Below are 17,244 nucleotides of genomic sequence, written 5' to 3'. Positions count from 1 at the left end.
ATTATCTCAATATGGCAGATGTGCCCACTACCACACATTTGGACTGATTTGTGACCACTGTTTGGGAGGGATGGTTATATTGTGTATCTGGAATGAATTTTAGGTCTCTACGTCCATCCCATGGGGAATGGGAGCAGTAACAAAGGTGTTGCGTTTATATTTTTGTTGAGTGTACATACATACGGACATACATACATACATATACATTTTTTTTATCAGATAAAGAAAGAATGTTCATCACTAAAATGTTCAAATATTAAAAGTGATTTAGTGATTTACAGAACAAACAGCCCTGTTTCAGAATACAGCCAGAAATCAGACGGGAAGGTTTTGTGGATGGCAGTGCTGCTCACAGATATTTAGAGATTTAGATAATTTATTGCAAATAAAAAACAAAAAATGCACACATATCAGGAATAACCACAGAATCTTTACATTTGATGAAATGTAAACTAATGTAACTATGAAGTTACTGTTTATTTTGTTATATCAATCAGGTTTTAAATGATCAATGGAGAAATTTAAACTCTCACCTGAGACTTTCTATTACACAGTGTGGTCTCTCCACTCCAACAGAGAGAAGCATCACTCCTGAATCCTTCAGGTCAGAGTTACTCAGGTCCAGCTCTCTCAGACTAGAGGACTGGGAGCTGAGAGCTGAGGACAGAGCTTCATAACCTCTCTCTGAGAGCTTACAGTGACTCAGTCTGAAAAAATGAAAGATAAACATTAAAATACTAACTTTTGTTGAAGTGCAGTGATGGTGCACTGAAAGGTTAATACAGTGCATCCTCGGCTCCTCCTGGCTCAAGAAAAACAGATCCATCACAGGTGACATCTTGCTCGCTGCCCAGCACCAGTTTGACCTCCTCCACTCTGGTTGGCCCATTAGGTCAATCCTGTCCAACACTTCCAGCCTCATAAACAGCGTCCCCTGGGACATTGACTGTTAACAAACACTATCCACGCAACAACCCACCCTTTCCCATCCATCTGAGCCATGGTCTGAGTATCCCTCATCACTTAGGCCACTCACAGATTAACTCTATTCAGACCAAGTTCTTTGCAAAACTTTCAAGCACTTTGTTGTCCAGTATGTGCCTTTTTTTTTTGCCTGTCCTGTTTGTCTCTTTTGCCATCAGAATTATTGTCTAAAGGCAAAGAAAGATGCCCAACGGATTTACTTTATCAAATGGACCATCCTAGCCTTGCCATAGTCGTCTATTTGATTCACCTTTTATTGTTTATTTTATTTTTTATTTTCACTTGCTAGATATGGGACAGACTTGAATGAGGAAAAGAAAAGGGAGAAAGAAAGAGGGGAAAAAGAACAGCGGAGAAGAGGGGTGGGGATAAAGGGCAAAAAACAAAAACCAACAAAATAAGCAGACAAAAAATGCATATATCAATATCCTGGATCACCTGTTGAGAAAGAAAAAAGAAAACAAGCAGAAGAAAATGAGAGCAATAGAATAAACAACATCACGATGATCTATGGGAATATAACAGTAAATACTAAATATTAAACATTATTGTGCAGCACGTAAGATCGACAGCGCACAGTGTGCTTTGAGGTAGGAGCCAAAAAGGGTGTAGTTTGTGTGTGTGAGCACCCGTGTGTACACCTGTGAGCATGAACGCGCTTGTTTTTAAAAGGTTCCTTCATGTAATGATCTGCTAGAGGGTGTGGGGGGGCCACAGCCCCGTCCTCCAGGGCATGAAGCAGGTATGGAGGAGATCAAAACTCCAGACATCCAGAGGCCCTCAGAACACAAGAGACCAAGGAAGACCAACAGAGGGGCAGCTGCGCCACTATCCCAGAAAGAGCTGAGGAGAGCCCCAGATGAGGGGTCACTCAGCAGCCGCGGAGCAGAAGCCAGGGGGGGTTGCAGTGACGTGCCCGGGAGCTCCGCCGGCAGCCAGCTGTGCCAGCGTGACCGAGCCCCAGGCCTGAGAGGCCGAGGGCACCCCCGAAGTGGCCCGAGCGAGCCCCAGGCTCCAGGCCCCGATAAGCAGCCACCAAGGAGTGAGCCGGTGTGTACCTGGACGCCCATCCCCGGACACAAAGACCCACCAATGCACCGATGTCTGAGGGCGTCTGCCACCGGCAGGGGAAGTGGTGGGGGGAGACTAGATTATGTGCCTTTTCTAATGTTTTATATAGTTCCCTCTTGATTGTATATATTTCTCATGTTTGCTTTTTATTCCTGCTGTCTTATTATTATTATTACAATATATTATTATTATTTATTTATTCTTTTCTTGCACAGTTGGTGTGGAGCACCCATAATTCTGCTGTACATGTACAAGGACAAGAAAAAGGTCTATTCTGTTCATTTCTTCTCGTGTAATACATTCATATTAGTCAGTTGACAAACATATTACATCACTTGAACTGACCTCAGAGTATTCAGTCTACAGTGTGGACTCCTCAGTCCAGCAGAAAGAAAGTTCGCGCCTACATCCTGCACGTTGTTGTTACTCAGGTCCAGCTCTCTCAGACTAGAGGACCCCGAGCTGAGAACTGAGGACAGAGCTTCAAAGCTTATATCTGACAGGTTACAGAGCTTCATTCTAGGGGAAGAGAACATTTTCAAGAATTGGAAAGAGAGTAGAAAAGTAGCAGTTAGCTAACCTTGTGCTGATTTGAGAGTTTTAACTGATTACATATGTTAACTGAAAAAGAACTCCGAATAGTTCTTCATCTGACCTGAGAATTTCCAGTGTACACTGTGGACTCTCCACTGTAGCGGACAGACACTTTACTCCCGAATCAAGCACATTGTTAATACTTAAGTCCAGTTCTCTAAGACTAGATGAGGGGGAGCTGAGAATTGAAGACAGAGATTCATAGCCTCTCTCTGAAAGATCAGGAACACTCACCCTGAAAAAAAAAAAGAGGTTTGTGATTAAATTAAATCACTTCATATGTTGAACCTTTACAGGAAAAACACATTTTAGTATGGTTCCTATTAATGGTTAACTAAAATACTTTTAATTTACATAGGGAAAGAAAATGAAAGACAACAAAGATACTGTTAAATGGAAACCGGACATATATATCACATACTGAAATTTCCAGCAGCTTTTCATAGTTCATGTGGCTTACAGTGGGATGCAAAAGTTTGACCAACCTTGTTAACAGTCATTATTTTCCTGTATAAATCGTTGGTTGTTACAATAAAAAATGTCAGTTAAATATATCATAAAGGAGACACACACACAGTGATATTTGAGAAGTGAAATGAAGTTGGATTTACAGAAAGTGTGCAATAATTGTTTCGACAAAATCAGGCAGGTGCATAAATTTGGGCACCACCAAAAAAAAGAAAAAGAAAAAAAAAGAAATCAATATTTAGTAGTAGTAGATCCGCCTTTTGCAGAACTTACAGCCTCTAAACACTTCCTGTAGGTTCCAATGAGTTTGGATTGTGGTTGAAGGTATTTTGGACCATTCCTCTTTACAAAACATCTCTAGTTCATTCGGGTTTGGTGGCATGGACAGCTTTCTTAAACTCACACCACAGATTTTCAATAATATTCAGGTCTGGGGACTGAGATGGCCATTCCAGAACATTGTACTTGTTCCTCTGCATGAATGCCTTAGTGGTATTTGAGCAGTGTTTTGGGTCGTTGTCTTGTTGAAAGATCCAGCCCCGGCGCAACTTCAGCGTTGTCACTGATTCCTGGACATTGGTCTCCAGAATCTGCTGATACTAAGTGGAATCCATGTGTCCCTCAACTTTAATAAGATTTCCAGTCCCTGCATTTGCCACACAGCCCCACAGAATGATGGAACTACCACCATATTTTACTGTAGGTAGTAGGTGTTTTTCTTGGGATGCTGTGTTCTTTTTCCTCCATGCATAACGCCCAAATAACTCAATTTTAGTTTCATCAGTCCACATGTTACCACCCAGCTCAAACGCCACAACATAAAAAAAGAGATGAATACCAGGCTGTGTCCCAATAAGGAGAAGTGAGAGGCTTGTGAAATGGAATGGTCTAGCCTTCGTTGCGCTTCAGGTTACCTAGCAACCATGATACTAACTGCGAGAAAAGTTCCATACAGCATTGTGTGACATAAATGAAGGAGAAAAAATGTTTTGTTGGTCATTCATTTTTGTCATCACATCACTTTGATTAGTTGAGTATCTGAGGCTGAGACCACAGGACTGTAAAACATGATTGTTGGGCTTCATTTCTGTACTGAACAGTCATTTCAAGATTAGTTAGTAAATAACAAAAAGCTAATGTTGTTCATGAGACTAAAATCATGTCACTGTGGTAATGTAAATATAATATGTGTCATGAATCGCTGTGTGGCAGGCAAGCAGGAGTGGTGGACCCAAAATGCAGAACTCAGACATGGAAGTGAAACTTAAAGCGCAGCTTTATTGCTGGGAAAAACCTCGTACAAACTAAACTCACCAAAAGAAAACCAAAAGTCAGAACAGAGGAACCAAGGACTGAAACACTGGAAAAGAAATAATAAACTGGAGCAGGAGACTAAACACTAGGAACATAGAAGCAGAATACACAGCTATTTGAGGGTACGACGCGACAGGAAGCACAGGAAAACACAGGGCTTAAATACACAGGGGAGTAATTAGGAAATGGGCAACAGGAGGGAGACACAGCTGGGAGAAATTAGGCTAACGAGACAGGAGAAAGGTAAAACTGAACATATTGACATATGACACAGACCTTCACATTAAAACAGTAAACTCAGACACAGGGAACCAGACAAGACATCGAACTAAACAGACAGATTCACAAACAGACGGGGTGACACCATAGACAGAGATACAGACGCAGACCGAATATAACACGTAGAACTCAAACAAACAAATAATCATCATGATAATAAACTGGAAAATGATAATAATAAACTTAAAGCCCTGGGTCACCGACCCAGGACCATGACAATAGGGCCAATATTATATGTATTGTCAGATTAGATAGATAGATAGATAGATAGATAGATAGATAGATAGATAGATAGATAGATAGATAGATAGATAGATAGATAGATAGATAGATAGAGCTAAAATATGTCTAAAGCATTGCATAAATCTGTTGGTTTTTGGGCTATTCAGTTATATGTTTGGGTTTTTGGCTGCTACATGTTTTCCACCAGTAGAGGGCAGTCATGGCAAAAAGAAAAGAAAAAAATGTTCTTGGGTATTCTTGGATTCTGTATGTGAAAGCCACGGTTCTGGAGTACCCAAATAAACTCGGTTTGCTGTTTACACCAAGTTGTCCTGGAGTGGTGTAACATTTTGGAGGTTCCACCGAGATCGTTTTTGGGACTACCTCACACAGAGGAAGACGGCAGTGAGCTAACACGGTAAAGGAGCGTGACAGAGCAAAGGGGCTAATGCTGATTGCAACAGTCTAGCTAATGCGATGCAAACTGTGTTTTCTCTGGTCGGATACACTGAGAGAGCTTCACTCGTCCTTGTTATCTCTCAAGCATATCAGAGGACCGTGACAATTTTTTGTTGGAGTTGGAGCAGAAGTTATGTGCACTTTCTGTGGAAGAACTGCTCGGAGTATGTGAACAATGTAATATTACAAAAAAGGACAAGGAAGAAATACAAAGCAAATCTCGTAGAGCTCTCGTTAAGCTTATCAGCCAGTTCTGTGAACGAGAAGAATTTTTGCAACGAGAGGATGAAGGCATGTCGGTGCTTCTGGAGCTAAATGATGTGCTGGTTTTGCTGGTGGAGGCGCAGTCAGCTGCTGTCGGCACGGGGGCGGCTGCCCGGTCTTCAGACAGAGCGGGGATGAAGGCGGAGGCTGTGCACGGGGGGGCTCTCGCAGCGGCGTGGGCACCTCCAGAGCGGCGGACAGTGCTGATGACATCGCTGGAGCACTCAAAGTACTCAAACAATAGTATGTACAATATATACAGGATAGCAGCATTAATATGATGACAGTATGAATAGCAGCATAATATAATAACAGTGACGGTATGGAATAGGTTCAATTGTTTTTGTGCTTATTTACTACGGTGATAGCTCTGGGAAAGAAGCTATCCCTGAATCTGTTTGTCCTGGTTTTATGTGACCTGTACCGTCGGCCTGACGGTAATAGTTCAAACAGTTGGTTGCTGGGGTGAGAGTGGTCCTTGATGATATTGCCAGCTCTGCTGAGGTACCGAGAGTTTGCAGTGACCTCCAGGCTGGGCAGAGAGCAGCCAGTGATCTTCTGGGCTGTGTTGATGACCCTCTGCAGTACTTTCCTGTCTGCAGCTGAGCACCCTGCATACCATGTTGTTATGCCGTACGTTAGGATGCTCTCTATGGTGGCTCTGTAAAATGTCACCAGCAGCCTCTCCTCCAGGTTGTTCCTCCTGAGCACTCTCAGAAAGTGGAGACGCTGCTGGGCCTTTTTAACCACCGCTGTAGTATTTGCAGTCCAGGAGAGGTCATCAGATATCTGCACGCCCAGAAACCTCATGGAGTGTACCCTCTCCACACAGCTCCCGTGAATGTAAAGTGGGGCCGGGTCTGCTCTGCCCTTCCTGAAGTCCAAGATAAGTTCTTTAGTTTTCGTGGTGTTCAGTTGGGGGTTGTTAACTGAACACCACTCAGTCAGTCTGTTGACCTCATCTCTGTAGTCCGACAGGCGGCTCAAGGGACATCAGAGGAGCGTCAGGTGGCCATGAGGACATCGCTGGACGGCGAAACACAGCGCAGGGGGAGAGACTGTATTGGCAACAGCTGCTGTAATGTTTCATCAGGTGGATTCAGAAAACACTTCAGGATAAGTGGAAATGTGAGTGAGTCAACAGCTAAAGACACACTGAGTTTCAGTAGCTTAGAGCACCAGATGGATAGCGGCTTAGAAACGGGCTACTCTGAAGCTGAGATCGTGGAGGCTGTCATATGTGCCATCAATCCTGGGTTAAAACTAAGGAGCTATTTGGAAGGGAAAGAAGATCTCACATTGACCAGTTTGAGACAAGTTCTAAAAGCCCATTATGCAGAAATGGATGCAGCAGTACTGTATCAGCAATTAACCAAGGCTACACAGGGGTAAATGAAACTCCACTTGAGTTCCTGATTAGAGTGCTGGATTTGCGTCAAAAAATTATTTTCGCATCTGAGCGCGCCCAGTCTAGCCTAAAGTACAACAAAGAACACATAGAAGTGGTGACGGTGATAGGCAAGCAAGGGTGTACAGAAAGTCAGCTCAGAGACCAAAATGGCGATGCTCTGCATGTCAACAAGAAAACAGGGATTGTTTCAAACGTGGCAGTGACTCTCACTGGGCAAAAGGATGTAAAGTAAGGGGAGCTCAGAAGCAGGGAAACTGGGCAGGGCTGTGACTGCGGGACAAGCCACAGCTTCAGCACTAATGTCCCAATGTGACAACATTCCCAAGGCCCAAAGCTTATCCCATGCATCACCAACTGACTCAGGAAATCCTCAAATTAGGAACCAACCCCCAAACGTGTTCAATCTGAGTACCAAAAAAAGAAAAGTAGCACAGCTCGTGGGCAAAAATTGTCTAGTATGGTGTAGAATGAACAACTGCAAAAAACAGGCACTGTGGGACACGGGAGCCCAAGTTTCAATAATGAGTGCATGCTGGAAAACAGACAATTTACCTCAGTTAGAAGTTCACCCCATCAGTGATTTACTAAGTAAGGATGAACTTTTAGACTTGAGAGCTGTAAATGGATCTGAAGTCCCTTCCAGGATTGGGTAGAAGTTAGCCTTAGCCTTTGTGATCCGAGAGGAAAAGCTGTAGCTCAGAATGAGGTTCGGGTTCCAATCCTAGTAAGTCAGGATGTGATGCAGAAACCAATAATAGGGTTTAATGCTGTTGAGGAACTGATAAAAAAGACACTACTCAGTCCAGTAAAAGCTTGTCTTTACTCAGAAACTCTCTAAGAGTAGGATCAAGCAAAGCAGAAGCACTGTTGAACCTTATCCACACCAGCAGTAGTGAGATAGTTACTTACCTTTTCAGATCAGGACGCAAAGCTATTGTCGTACCGAGTGGACAAATGTACGGCGTTAGTTGTTCCATCAAAACAGACTTAAAGGTAAAAAGTGAAATGCTTTTTGAGCCAGATGAAAACCTGTCTTTAGATGAGGGTCTGAAATCTAACTGCCAGTTGCTGTCTGTATAAGGCAATATCCGCAAAGTCAATATCTATTGTGCGATCTACTGTACAATATAAAGCACCTTGAGGCGACTTTGTTGTGATTTGGCGCTATATAAATAAAACTGAATTGAATTGAATTAAATAAAATACTTACAGAAACTTAGCCGGACTGCTTCTGAAAAGCCTGTCTCAGGTATTACATCATGATCAAGGCAGAGAATTTGAAAATCATTTATTCAAACAGCTGCAGAAGTACACAGGAATAGCCAATTCAAAGACTACACCCTACCATCCACAGGGGAACCCAGTGGAAAGGTTTAATCGCACCTTGCTGTCAATGCTGCGGACCCTGGATGAGGAAAAGAAAGAAAACTGGAGTGACTATTGTAGGAATGTTTAGCTTATTTTAGAGTTTAGGAATGTGTTAGAAGGATATAGAATTGTGAGACACTGACACTGCCCTGGATATAAGTAAAGGCCTGACTGTGTCATGAACTTAGGAGTAGATTTTAGGAGACCCTCCCTAGGGATGGGTATCGAAACCCGGTTCTTGTTGAGAACCGGTTCCCACTGTTTCAGTTCCTTGGAATAGTTTGCCATTTTTGCAAACGATTCTCTTATCGATTCCAGTCGCCCTGAATGACGTCACCACGTTGCGGAGCGTCATTTACCCGGCAGGAAACCCGTCGCCTAAGTGGCTCAAACGCTCAAATGTTTGGTTATACTTTACGAGAACGGATGACAACAGAGCAACTTGCAATACTTGCAAAGTAGATATTTCATTTAAAGGAGGAAACACTACGAATATGCAAAAGCATTTGCTCACAAAACACGCGATGACCTTTAATGAATGTCGTGTTTTTAATTCCGCTCCAGACTCGTGAATCTCAACCCAGCAGCAGCGGTAACGTTTGCACCTCCTCTCCCATTAATGTGGCAGGTAAATAATCAACTAACAGTGCATATTATGTTAGCGCGATCTGCCTTATTACAAACCTGCGATTACTGTGCATTTAGGTGACCATGTGTCGCGGTCTGCGGAGGCAGACCGTGCGGTGGTGTGTGTGGTGGACCCAGGTGCGAACACACGAGAGTAGACAGGAGTAAACTTAACTGAAAGCGAGCCTTTATTGTGGCTGGTGACAGGGAGTGCAGACAAGGCAGAAACGCAGAGACAAACTAAACTATGACTAAACTGGGAAAGTAAAACTAGGAAAAACTATGAAGACACAGGAAACCATAACTATGAATACTAAGACTGGCTGTGACAACATGGAGGGTGGGAACACAGACGACGCGACACAGACTACATAGAAACACAGAGGACTAAATACACACATGAGGTGATCAGGGGAAGTGGAGACACATGAGGAAACAGCTGACTAGGATAAACATAATGATGCACAGTAAACTACCCATATGGAAAAGAAATAGTAAAAACTTATATGTGATTACTCATGAAAGTGGCCACTTTCATGAGTAAATCATATAAGGCTTACATGATTTACTCATGAAAGTGGCCACTTTCTCATTACTTTCATACATTGTTTTAGTAAGTATCCAAAACATACAAGTTTCATTATATAATTTTTCAAGGGATCTTATATCTGTTTTCACTCTTATATGCTTTTCATACAAGTTTCACACAAGACAGATACAAACTTTATAAGATTTATATATATATATTATTATATATATTATATATTTACCGTTAGCGTCTCCTTTCAGGCCAGGATAGACGAATGTCACCGAGCAGTGACTAAGTTTGTGGTAAAAGGCTTGCACCCATTTGCCACAGCAGATGGTAAGTGAATGTGTTTAATTGTAGGCAGGGACATTACTGGATATTCTTGTGTAATTGCTACAGAATAATTTATGTTATACTTTGTTATTGCTACAGAAGAATATTTATTTTATTATTTTACATTTACAATTTTTTTTCCTGGGGACCCTGTGACACCCCATTGAAGAGCCGTAGGCTGTGGATCTCTTAAGATCTCACTGTTGGGTTTGTAAGGCCATGTTACTCCTAAATGTCTGTCTTGTTCAAAGAGAAGATATAAAATGAAGTTCTAAGCTAATCGACCTTAGTGTTCTCCTTTTTTAAAAAAGAATCGATAAAGAATCGAATCGTTAAACAAAATCGAAAATGGAATCAGAATCGTGAAAATCTTATCAATACCCATCCCTAACCCTCCCCCAGTTGGACTGTGAAAGTAAGACGAAGAGGAGTTAATGCTGAGTGGAAATTCCCCAGAGGATATCTGGGTGGGGGTCTCAACATTTGTAACTGGATAACTGTGGTCTGGAAGGGAGATGGACTTTTATGACCCCCAGGAAGGCACGTACATAGAGATATATGCACATAATGCTTTAACTGTTACACTCACACATCCACACACACACTCACTCACGTGCACTCACACATACACACAGGTACGCGCATGCACTCAGTCACTCACGTGCACTCACACGTATGGGTACGTGCAAACACAGGCACTCACGTGTTCGTGCATATAGACACAGACACAGAGTTTGCAGCACACCGTGGGGGTTTTATGATGGGGTCGCTTCTATAAAGCTGGCTGTAACTAACAAAGGGGTGAAGATTTTGCAGAGGGACACCGGCCTCGTCTTCCCTTCTAGAAGTGCATGCTTAAATGAAGATGAATAAAAATGAATAAAGGTTTTGTGAAAATAACTACTGAGTTCCGGTGCCGTCTCTGAAAGCTTCGAGGAATAAAATGAACCGGGGTGAAACTGATTTCGCAACACTATGTAAACAAAGTTGTGCATGCCTATACCTGCACAACTAGTGACTCGACAGGATACTCGCCCTTTTATTTACTCTTTGGTAGACATCCACGTCTCCCCATTAATGTAATTTTTGGACTGAGTGAGACAAACAAATGCAAATCACATGAGGATTATGCTCACAAATGGCAGCAACAGATGAAAGAAGCATATGACATTGCATTCAGAAACATTAAAAAGACTCTGGCAAGAGGAAATTCACATTATGACCAGAAGAGACAAAGTGCTGTACTCTCACCTGGGGACAAGGTACTTGTCAGAGAGGGGAGGCCCGGGAAAATTACGCTCCTCTTGGGAGGATCAAGTTCACATAGTGATCTCTCAAAAGGGGGAAAATAGCCCTGTTTATGAGGTCAAGCTGGAGTGTGGTACTGGACGAGGCCGTATTCTCCACTGCAACATGTTAATGCCCTGTAATGCATTACCGCTTCCCAAAATAACAAGGACTGAACGAAGCCGCACTACACAGACACAAAAACAAAGAGACCTACAAGAATCATTGAACCATATAGAGAGTTCAGATGATGAGGAGCAGTATTGGTCTCAGAGAGTGAGGCACCACCACTGTCAGCCTCAAGGAGATTCGATGGTGTTTGCACCTGCTACTGAACTTGACCAGGACCTTCAGCGAAAGAGCACGGAGCTTAGAGTGGACGCTGAAGAGTTCCAAGCAGATATGGTGAATGGACAGGATAACACTGAGCATGACATCTCAGCATCATCAGACACTGTTGCTTCGCCAGATCAGCCCAGTGAAATGAACCCAGAATTGTCGGAACCACAGCCGAGAAGATCTCAAAGGGAGAAATGTCCACGGAAAATATTCACTTATGATGTATTTGGCCAACCAGTTCAAAGAGCAATTGGTCACAGTGTTAACCCATTGTATGCCAGTGCAACAGCATCTCCATTCTATGAACAGTTTGGAGTACCTTGGGCAGCTCTACAAATGCCTTACTATCCAGCTTATGTACCAGTTAGTTATTATTGAACTGTGAAAGAGTTTTTTCTGAATTTAAATGGTGTTATTTTTCAAAAATGTATGAGTACTTAGAAGGTCTTACCAGTATTGTGACACAAGTATTTGATGCTTTTGGGATGGTAGTGTAAGACATTGGATTGTGTTATGTTTGATGAGGTTAATTGTGATTAAATGGTTACTATCTAAGTTGACAAGCTCCAGAGCACGTGATAAAGTGATAGTAATGTCTTAAAAGGCAATATTTCTATGTGGACTATTGGAAACAACTCAGCATTGTTATAAGCCTATGCTTATCTGGTAAGCGAGTAACATGTGATTCTGTTACCTGAGATTCAATAGTGCATCGTGAAAGTGATTTTAAAGCACTGTTAAACCCTATCCCAACTTACGCCATCCCTACCTTGTCACAAGAAAAAAAGAGGGATATTTGTTTATTTTTGTTTCTTATTGTCATGTTTTGTCAATGTCGGGACAACATTTATTTAGCAGGGGAGGAATGTAGCACTTGGTAAAGTGTAAAGCTAAAATATGTCTAAAACATTACATAAATCTGTTGGTATTTGGGCTATTCAGCTATATTTGGGGTTTTGGCTACTACATGTTTTCCACCAGTAGAGGGCAGTCAAAGGAAAAAGAAAAGAAAGAAATGTTTCGTAAAAAAAAAAAAGAGAGGAGATTATTCTTGGGTTCTGTATGTGAAAGCCACGGTTCTGGAGTACCCAAATGAACTCAGTTTGCTGCTTACACCAAGTTGTCCTGGAGTGGTAAAACACACACACATGCAGCACACACTATGCCAACTTAAAAACGGCCTACCTGTCTCAGCCACAAAACGATAATTAATGAATGGTCTCAAACCTCCTGCCAAGTTTGGTGCCACTGATTTACCTTGAGCAAGTCCCAACTTAATATGCAATGAAACTTTACCTAACTAATCTTCAGTGGCAACTTTAAACGCAAACTCGAGAGTAGGCAGCAGACCAGAGGTACAGTCTCCTACCACACTCTGAAGCATACCCCCACCCAGGATAGCCACCAAAGATAACAAATTAAAACAAAACAACAAACAAGTGCTTCGATGGAAGGGCTGCACAACTACCCAACTGAAAAACACTAACTAAAGAGGGTTTGCTCAATTATAGTGAACGCCATCACTCACTTAAAAGCAATACAAAAAACTGATATTCAGTCTCCACTAAAATGTCCAAAGATCCCGGACGAGCCCCCACTTAAGTTACCACCCAGCTTAAATGCCACAACATAAAAAAGGAGATGAATACCAGTGTTAGTGAGAAGAGGCTTTATCTTAAAATGGCATAGCAGGTTGACTAAAATGGCTGGTGCCAACAAGGCAAAGACAAGTGAGCTTCTGATAAGCCTGCCTCGGGTATGCTTTTATCCACACCTGAGTGGGTGTGGCCAATTAGCACCAGCTGAACACATTGAGGAGATTAGGACTTGCAGAGGGATGTAACACCACAGCACCTTATTCCAGAATGAAGCTGGCTTGTCCAAATGTGCTTTAGCATACCTCAAGCGGCTCTGTTTGTGCTGTGGGCGGAGAAAAGGCTTTCTCTGCATCACTCTCGCATACAGCATATCCTTGTGTAAAGTGCGCCGAATGGTTGAACGATGCACAGTGACTCCATCTGCTGCAAGATGATGTTGTAGGTCTTTGGTGCTGGTCTGTGGGTTGACTCTGACTGTTCTCACCGTCTCTTCTGTCTATCCGAGATTTTTCTTGGTGTGGCACTTCGAGCCTTAACTTGTACTGAGCCTGTGGTCTTCCATTTACTCATTATGTTCCTAACTGTGGAACCAGATAGCCTTAATCTCTGAGACAGCTTTCTGTATCCTTCCCTTGAACCATGATGGTGAACAATCTTTGTCTTCAGGTCATTTGAGAGTTGTTTTGAGACACCCATGTTGCTACTCTTCAGAGGAAATGAAAAGGGGAGGGAAACTTACAAGTGACCCCCTTAAATAGTCTTTCTCATTATTGGATTCAACTGTGTATTTAGGTCAGGGGTCACTGAGCTTACCAAGCCAATTTGAGTTCCAATAATTAGTTCTAAAGGTTTTGGAACCAATAAAATGACAACAGTGCCCAAATTTACACACCTGCCTGATTTTGTTGAAACAATTATTGCACACTTTCTGTAAATCCAATAAACTTCATTTCACTTCTCAAATATGTGTGTCTCCTATAATATTTAACTGACGTTTTTTATTGTAACAACCAACGATTTATACAGGAAAATAATGACTATTAACAAGGTTGCCGAAACTTTTGCATCCTACTGTATATGTGGATAATTCCATCTGAAATCATTGTGGGCTTTCTGCTCAAATATGTGCATATATGCACACACAAATAGACACACACACACACACGCACACACACACACACACACAAAAGACTGAACACGGATTTACTTACAGAGCTTTTTTGGAGGCTTTGACCACTGGCAGCAGCATCAGAAGAGCCTCCTCTGAAGCAGAGTATTTCTGCAGGTCAAACACATCCAGATCTTTTTCTGATGACAGCAAGATGAAGACCAGAGCTGACCACTGAGCAGGAGAAAAATTACCACGAGAGAGATGTCCTGTAGTTATGTACCATTCGATCCCCTCCACTAGAGAACAATCATTCAGTTCATTCAGACAGTGGAACAGATTGATGCTTTTCTCTGCAGACAGATTCTGACTGACCTTCTTCTTGATGTACTGGACTGTTTTCTTATTGGTCTGTGAGATACTTCCTGTCTGTGTCAGCAGACCTCGTAGGAGAGTCTGATTGGTCTTCAGTGAAAGACCCAGGAGGAAGCGGAGAAACAAGTCCAGGTGTCCATTTGGACTCTGTAAGGCCTTGTTCACAGCACTCTGGTAGAAGACCATCTCTGCAGATTCTCCTGTTTCAGACGTCTGCAAGGTTGTTTGTTGTTGTTCCAGCAGATTGACTCCAGAGTTGATGAAGGTCCGATGGACATGAAGAGCAGCCAGAAACTCCTGAACACTCAGATGGATGAAGCAGAACACCTTGTCCTGGTACAGTCCTCTCTCCTCTTTAAAGATCTGTGTGAACACTCCTGAGTACACTGAGGCTGCTCTGATATCGATGCCACACTCTGTCAGGTCTGATTCATAGAAGATCAGGTTTCCTTTCTGCAGCTGATCAAAAGCCAGTTTTCCCAGAGACTCCATCATCTTCCTGCTCTCTGGACTCCAGTGTGGATCTGTCTCAGCTCCTCCATCATACTTGACCTTCTTCACTTTGGCCTGAACCACCAGGAAGTGGATGTACATCTCAGTCAGGGTCTTGGGCAGCTGTCCTCCCTCTCTGGTTTCCAGCACATCCTCCAGAACTGTAGCAGTGATCCAGCAGAAGACTGGGATGTGGCACATGATGTGGAGGCTTCGTGATGTCTTGATGTGGGAGATGATCCTGCTGGCCTGCTCCTCATCTCTGAATCTCTTCCTGAAGTACTCCTCCTTCTGTGGGTCAGTGAACCCTCTGACCTCTGTCACCATGCCAACACAGTCAGGAGGGATCTGATTGGCTGCTGCAGGTCGTGTGGTTATCCAGAGGCGAGCAGAGGGAAGCAGTTTCCCCCTGATGAGGTTTATCAGCAGCACATCCACTGAGGTGGACTTTCTAGGGTCAGTTAGGATTGTAGTTTTGTGGAAGTCCAGAGGAAGTCGACACTCATCCAGACCATCAAAGATGAACACAACCTGGAAGTCTTCAAAGCTGCAGATTCCTGCTTCTTTGGTTTCAGTAAAGAAGTGATGAACAAGTCCCACCAAGCTGAACTTTTCCTCTTTCAGCACATTCAGCTCTCTGAAAGTGAATGGAAATATGAACTGGATGTCCTGGTTGGCTTTGTCTTCAGCCCAGTCCAGGCTGTATTTCTGTGTTAAGACTGTTTTCCCAATGCCAGCCACTCCCTTTGTCAGCACTGTTCTGATTGGTTCATCTCTTCCAGGTGAGGCTTTAAAGATGTCTTCTTGTCTGATGGTTGTTTCTGGTCTGTGTTGTTTCCTGGATGCTGTTTCAATCTGTCTGACCTCATGTTCATCATTGACCTCTGCAGTCCCTCCCTCTGTGATGTAGAGCTCTGTGTAGATCTGATTCAGGAGGGTTGGGTTTCCTGCTTTAGCGATGCCCTCAAAAACACACTGGAACTTCTTCTTCAGCTTAGATTTAAGCCTAGGCTGACAACTTTGAAGAGCCTCTGAATAAATAATTAAAAAACATATGTTATATGTTCTTGTTATCATTCATTGTAAACTCCCAAAAATGTAATTTTTGAGGTTTTTCCTTTGGATGTTATATTTTTTGGATAGGAAAATAATTGAAGAGGTGCCTATTTCTTCAAATCCTTTCCTCTTCTTTTTTGATCAATTATCTATGTCCTCTGACATTTTAACAAATGGTCTCAAAGATTAAGTACTTTGACCCTTGTTGGGATTATTGTGTTATTTGTGCTTCTTCATCCCTTACACAATGAAACATATTCATTCACTGACTGATGATCAGCTAGGGATACAACAAATTATCACCAAACCAAAGTAGCTCCTGTTCCATTGTAATTTAAATAAATTCTGCAGAGTCACAATAAATGTTTTTAAACCTTCATATGTAAAACTGCACTTAGCTTTGTGGCTTTTCATGTGTAACCAAAAGCAACATGTACAAACTAAACAGGTTTTAAACTGTTGACCTCTTCTCCAAATTTTGGCACCAAAAATAATCACATTGAACTTTCATGATGTCTCCCTACTGCTACCGCCACTGTTTAAAATGAGCATCTGAGTGGAATTCAATAATTCATATTAAATTAGAAAGGGGATTATATACATTGAAACCCTAAGAAGAATTACATTTTTTTCTGAAGCACTTAAAATGTCACACAAGTGACATTTAATCTTTTCAAACAGTTTGCGTGATTTTTAACTTAACTTTTTAAGTAACTTTTTAAAACTTCATTTTAACAACTAAGTAAGACTGCCATTCAAGTAAATATGGCAGCAACAAAAGAAAATGTATGTTTAAAAATAATTCTGAGCAGTCTATTTTAAGTTAAAGGCTTATATGATATAATTTCTGTGTAATATATTTGTTTACTACTTTGTAAGTACAACACACTTAAAATCCATGGTCAATACAGCATATTTCCTATGCTACCTGATTACTTTTGAGGCAATTCTTTTCGGCATCTCTTTGAGATATATATATATATATCTCAAATATATATATGGGCAGCACGGTGGCACGGTGGTTAGCACCGTTGCCGCACAGCAAGAAGGTCCTGAGTTCAATTCC

General features: G+C 42.1%; 1 protein-coding gene across 2 annotated transcripts; it reads right to left on the bottom strand.

Moving 5' to 3' along the window:
* Window positions 1–514: 514 nt before the first annotated feature.
* LOC102304891 (protein NLRC3-like) lies at window positions 515–16,214 on the bottom strand. Of its 2 annotated transcripts, XM_005952711.2 has the most exons (4): window positions 14,359–16,214; window positions 2,711–2,884; window positions 2,401–2,574; window positions 515–707 (listed from the first exon to the last, which is right to left on the bottom strand). In XM_005952711.2, exons 1-4 carry the CDS (start codon window positions 16,197–16,199, stop codon window positions 530–532), a joined length of 2,367 nt encoding a protein of 788 aa, XP_005952773.2. In that variant the 5' UTR covers window positions 16,200–16,214; the 3' UTR covers window positions 515–529. The 2 variants fall into 2 exon arrangements, with proteins under 2 accessions (XP_005952773.2, XP_042073409.1); XM_042217475.1 differs by lacking the exons at window positions 2,401–2,574; window positions 2,711–2,884.
* Window positions 16,215–17,244: the final 1,030 nt, after the last annotated feature.

The sequence above is a fragment of the Haplochromis burtoni genome, unplaced genomic scaffold, assembly GCF_018398535.1.
Source record: "Haplochromis burtoni strain Fernald_Lab_line unplaced genomic scaffold, NCSU_Asbu1 Contig_2042, whole genome shotgun sequence".
In the NCBI taxonomy this organism is placed as follows: Eukaryota; Metazoa; Chordata; class Actinopteri; order Cichliformes; family Cichlidae; genus Haplochromis; species Haplochromis burtoni.
Note: the sequence above shows the minus strand (reverse complement) of the source record. Positions and strands in the feature narration are given on the sequence as shown.

Coding starts and splice junctions, on each gene's coding strand:
- LOC102304891 (XM_005952711.2), bottom strand. CDS start 16,199: ATGATAACAAGAACATATAACATATGTTTTTTAATTATTTATTCAGAG. Junction 2,575..2,710: donor TGTACACTGGAAATTCTCAG/GTCAGATGAAGA, acceptor CTCTTCCCCTAG/AATGAAGCTCTGTAACCTGT. Junction 708..2,400: donor TGTAGACTGAATACTCTGAG/GTCAGTTCAAGT, acceptor TCATTTTTTCAG/ACTGAGTCACTGTAAGCTCT.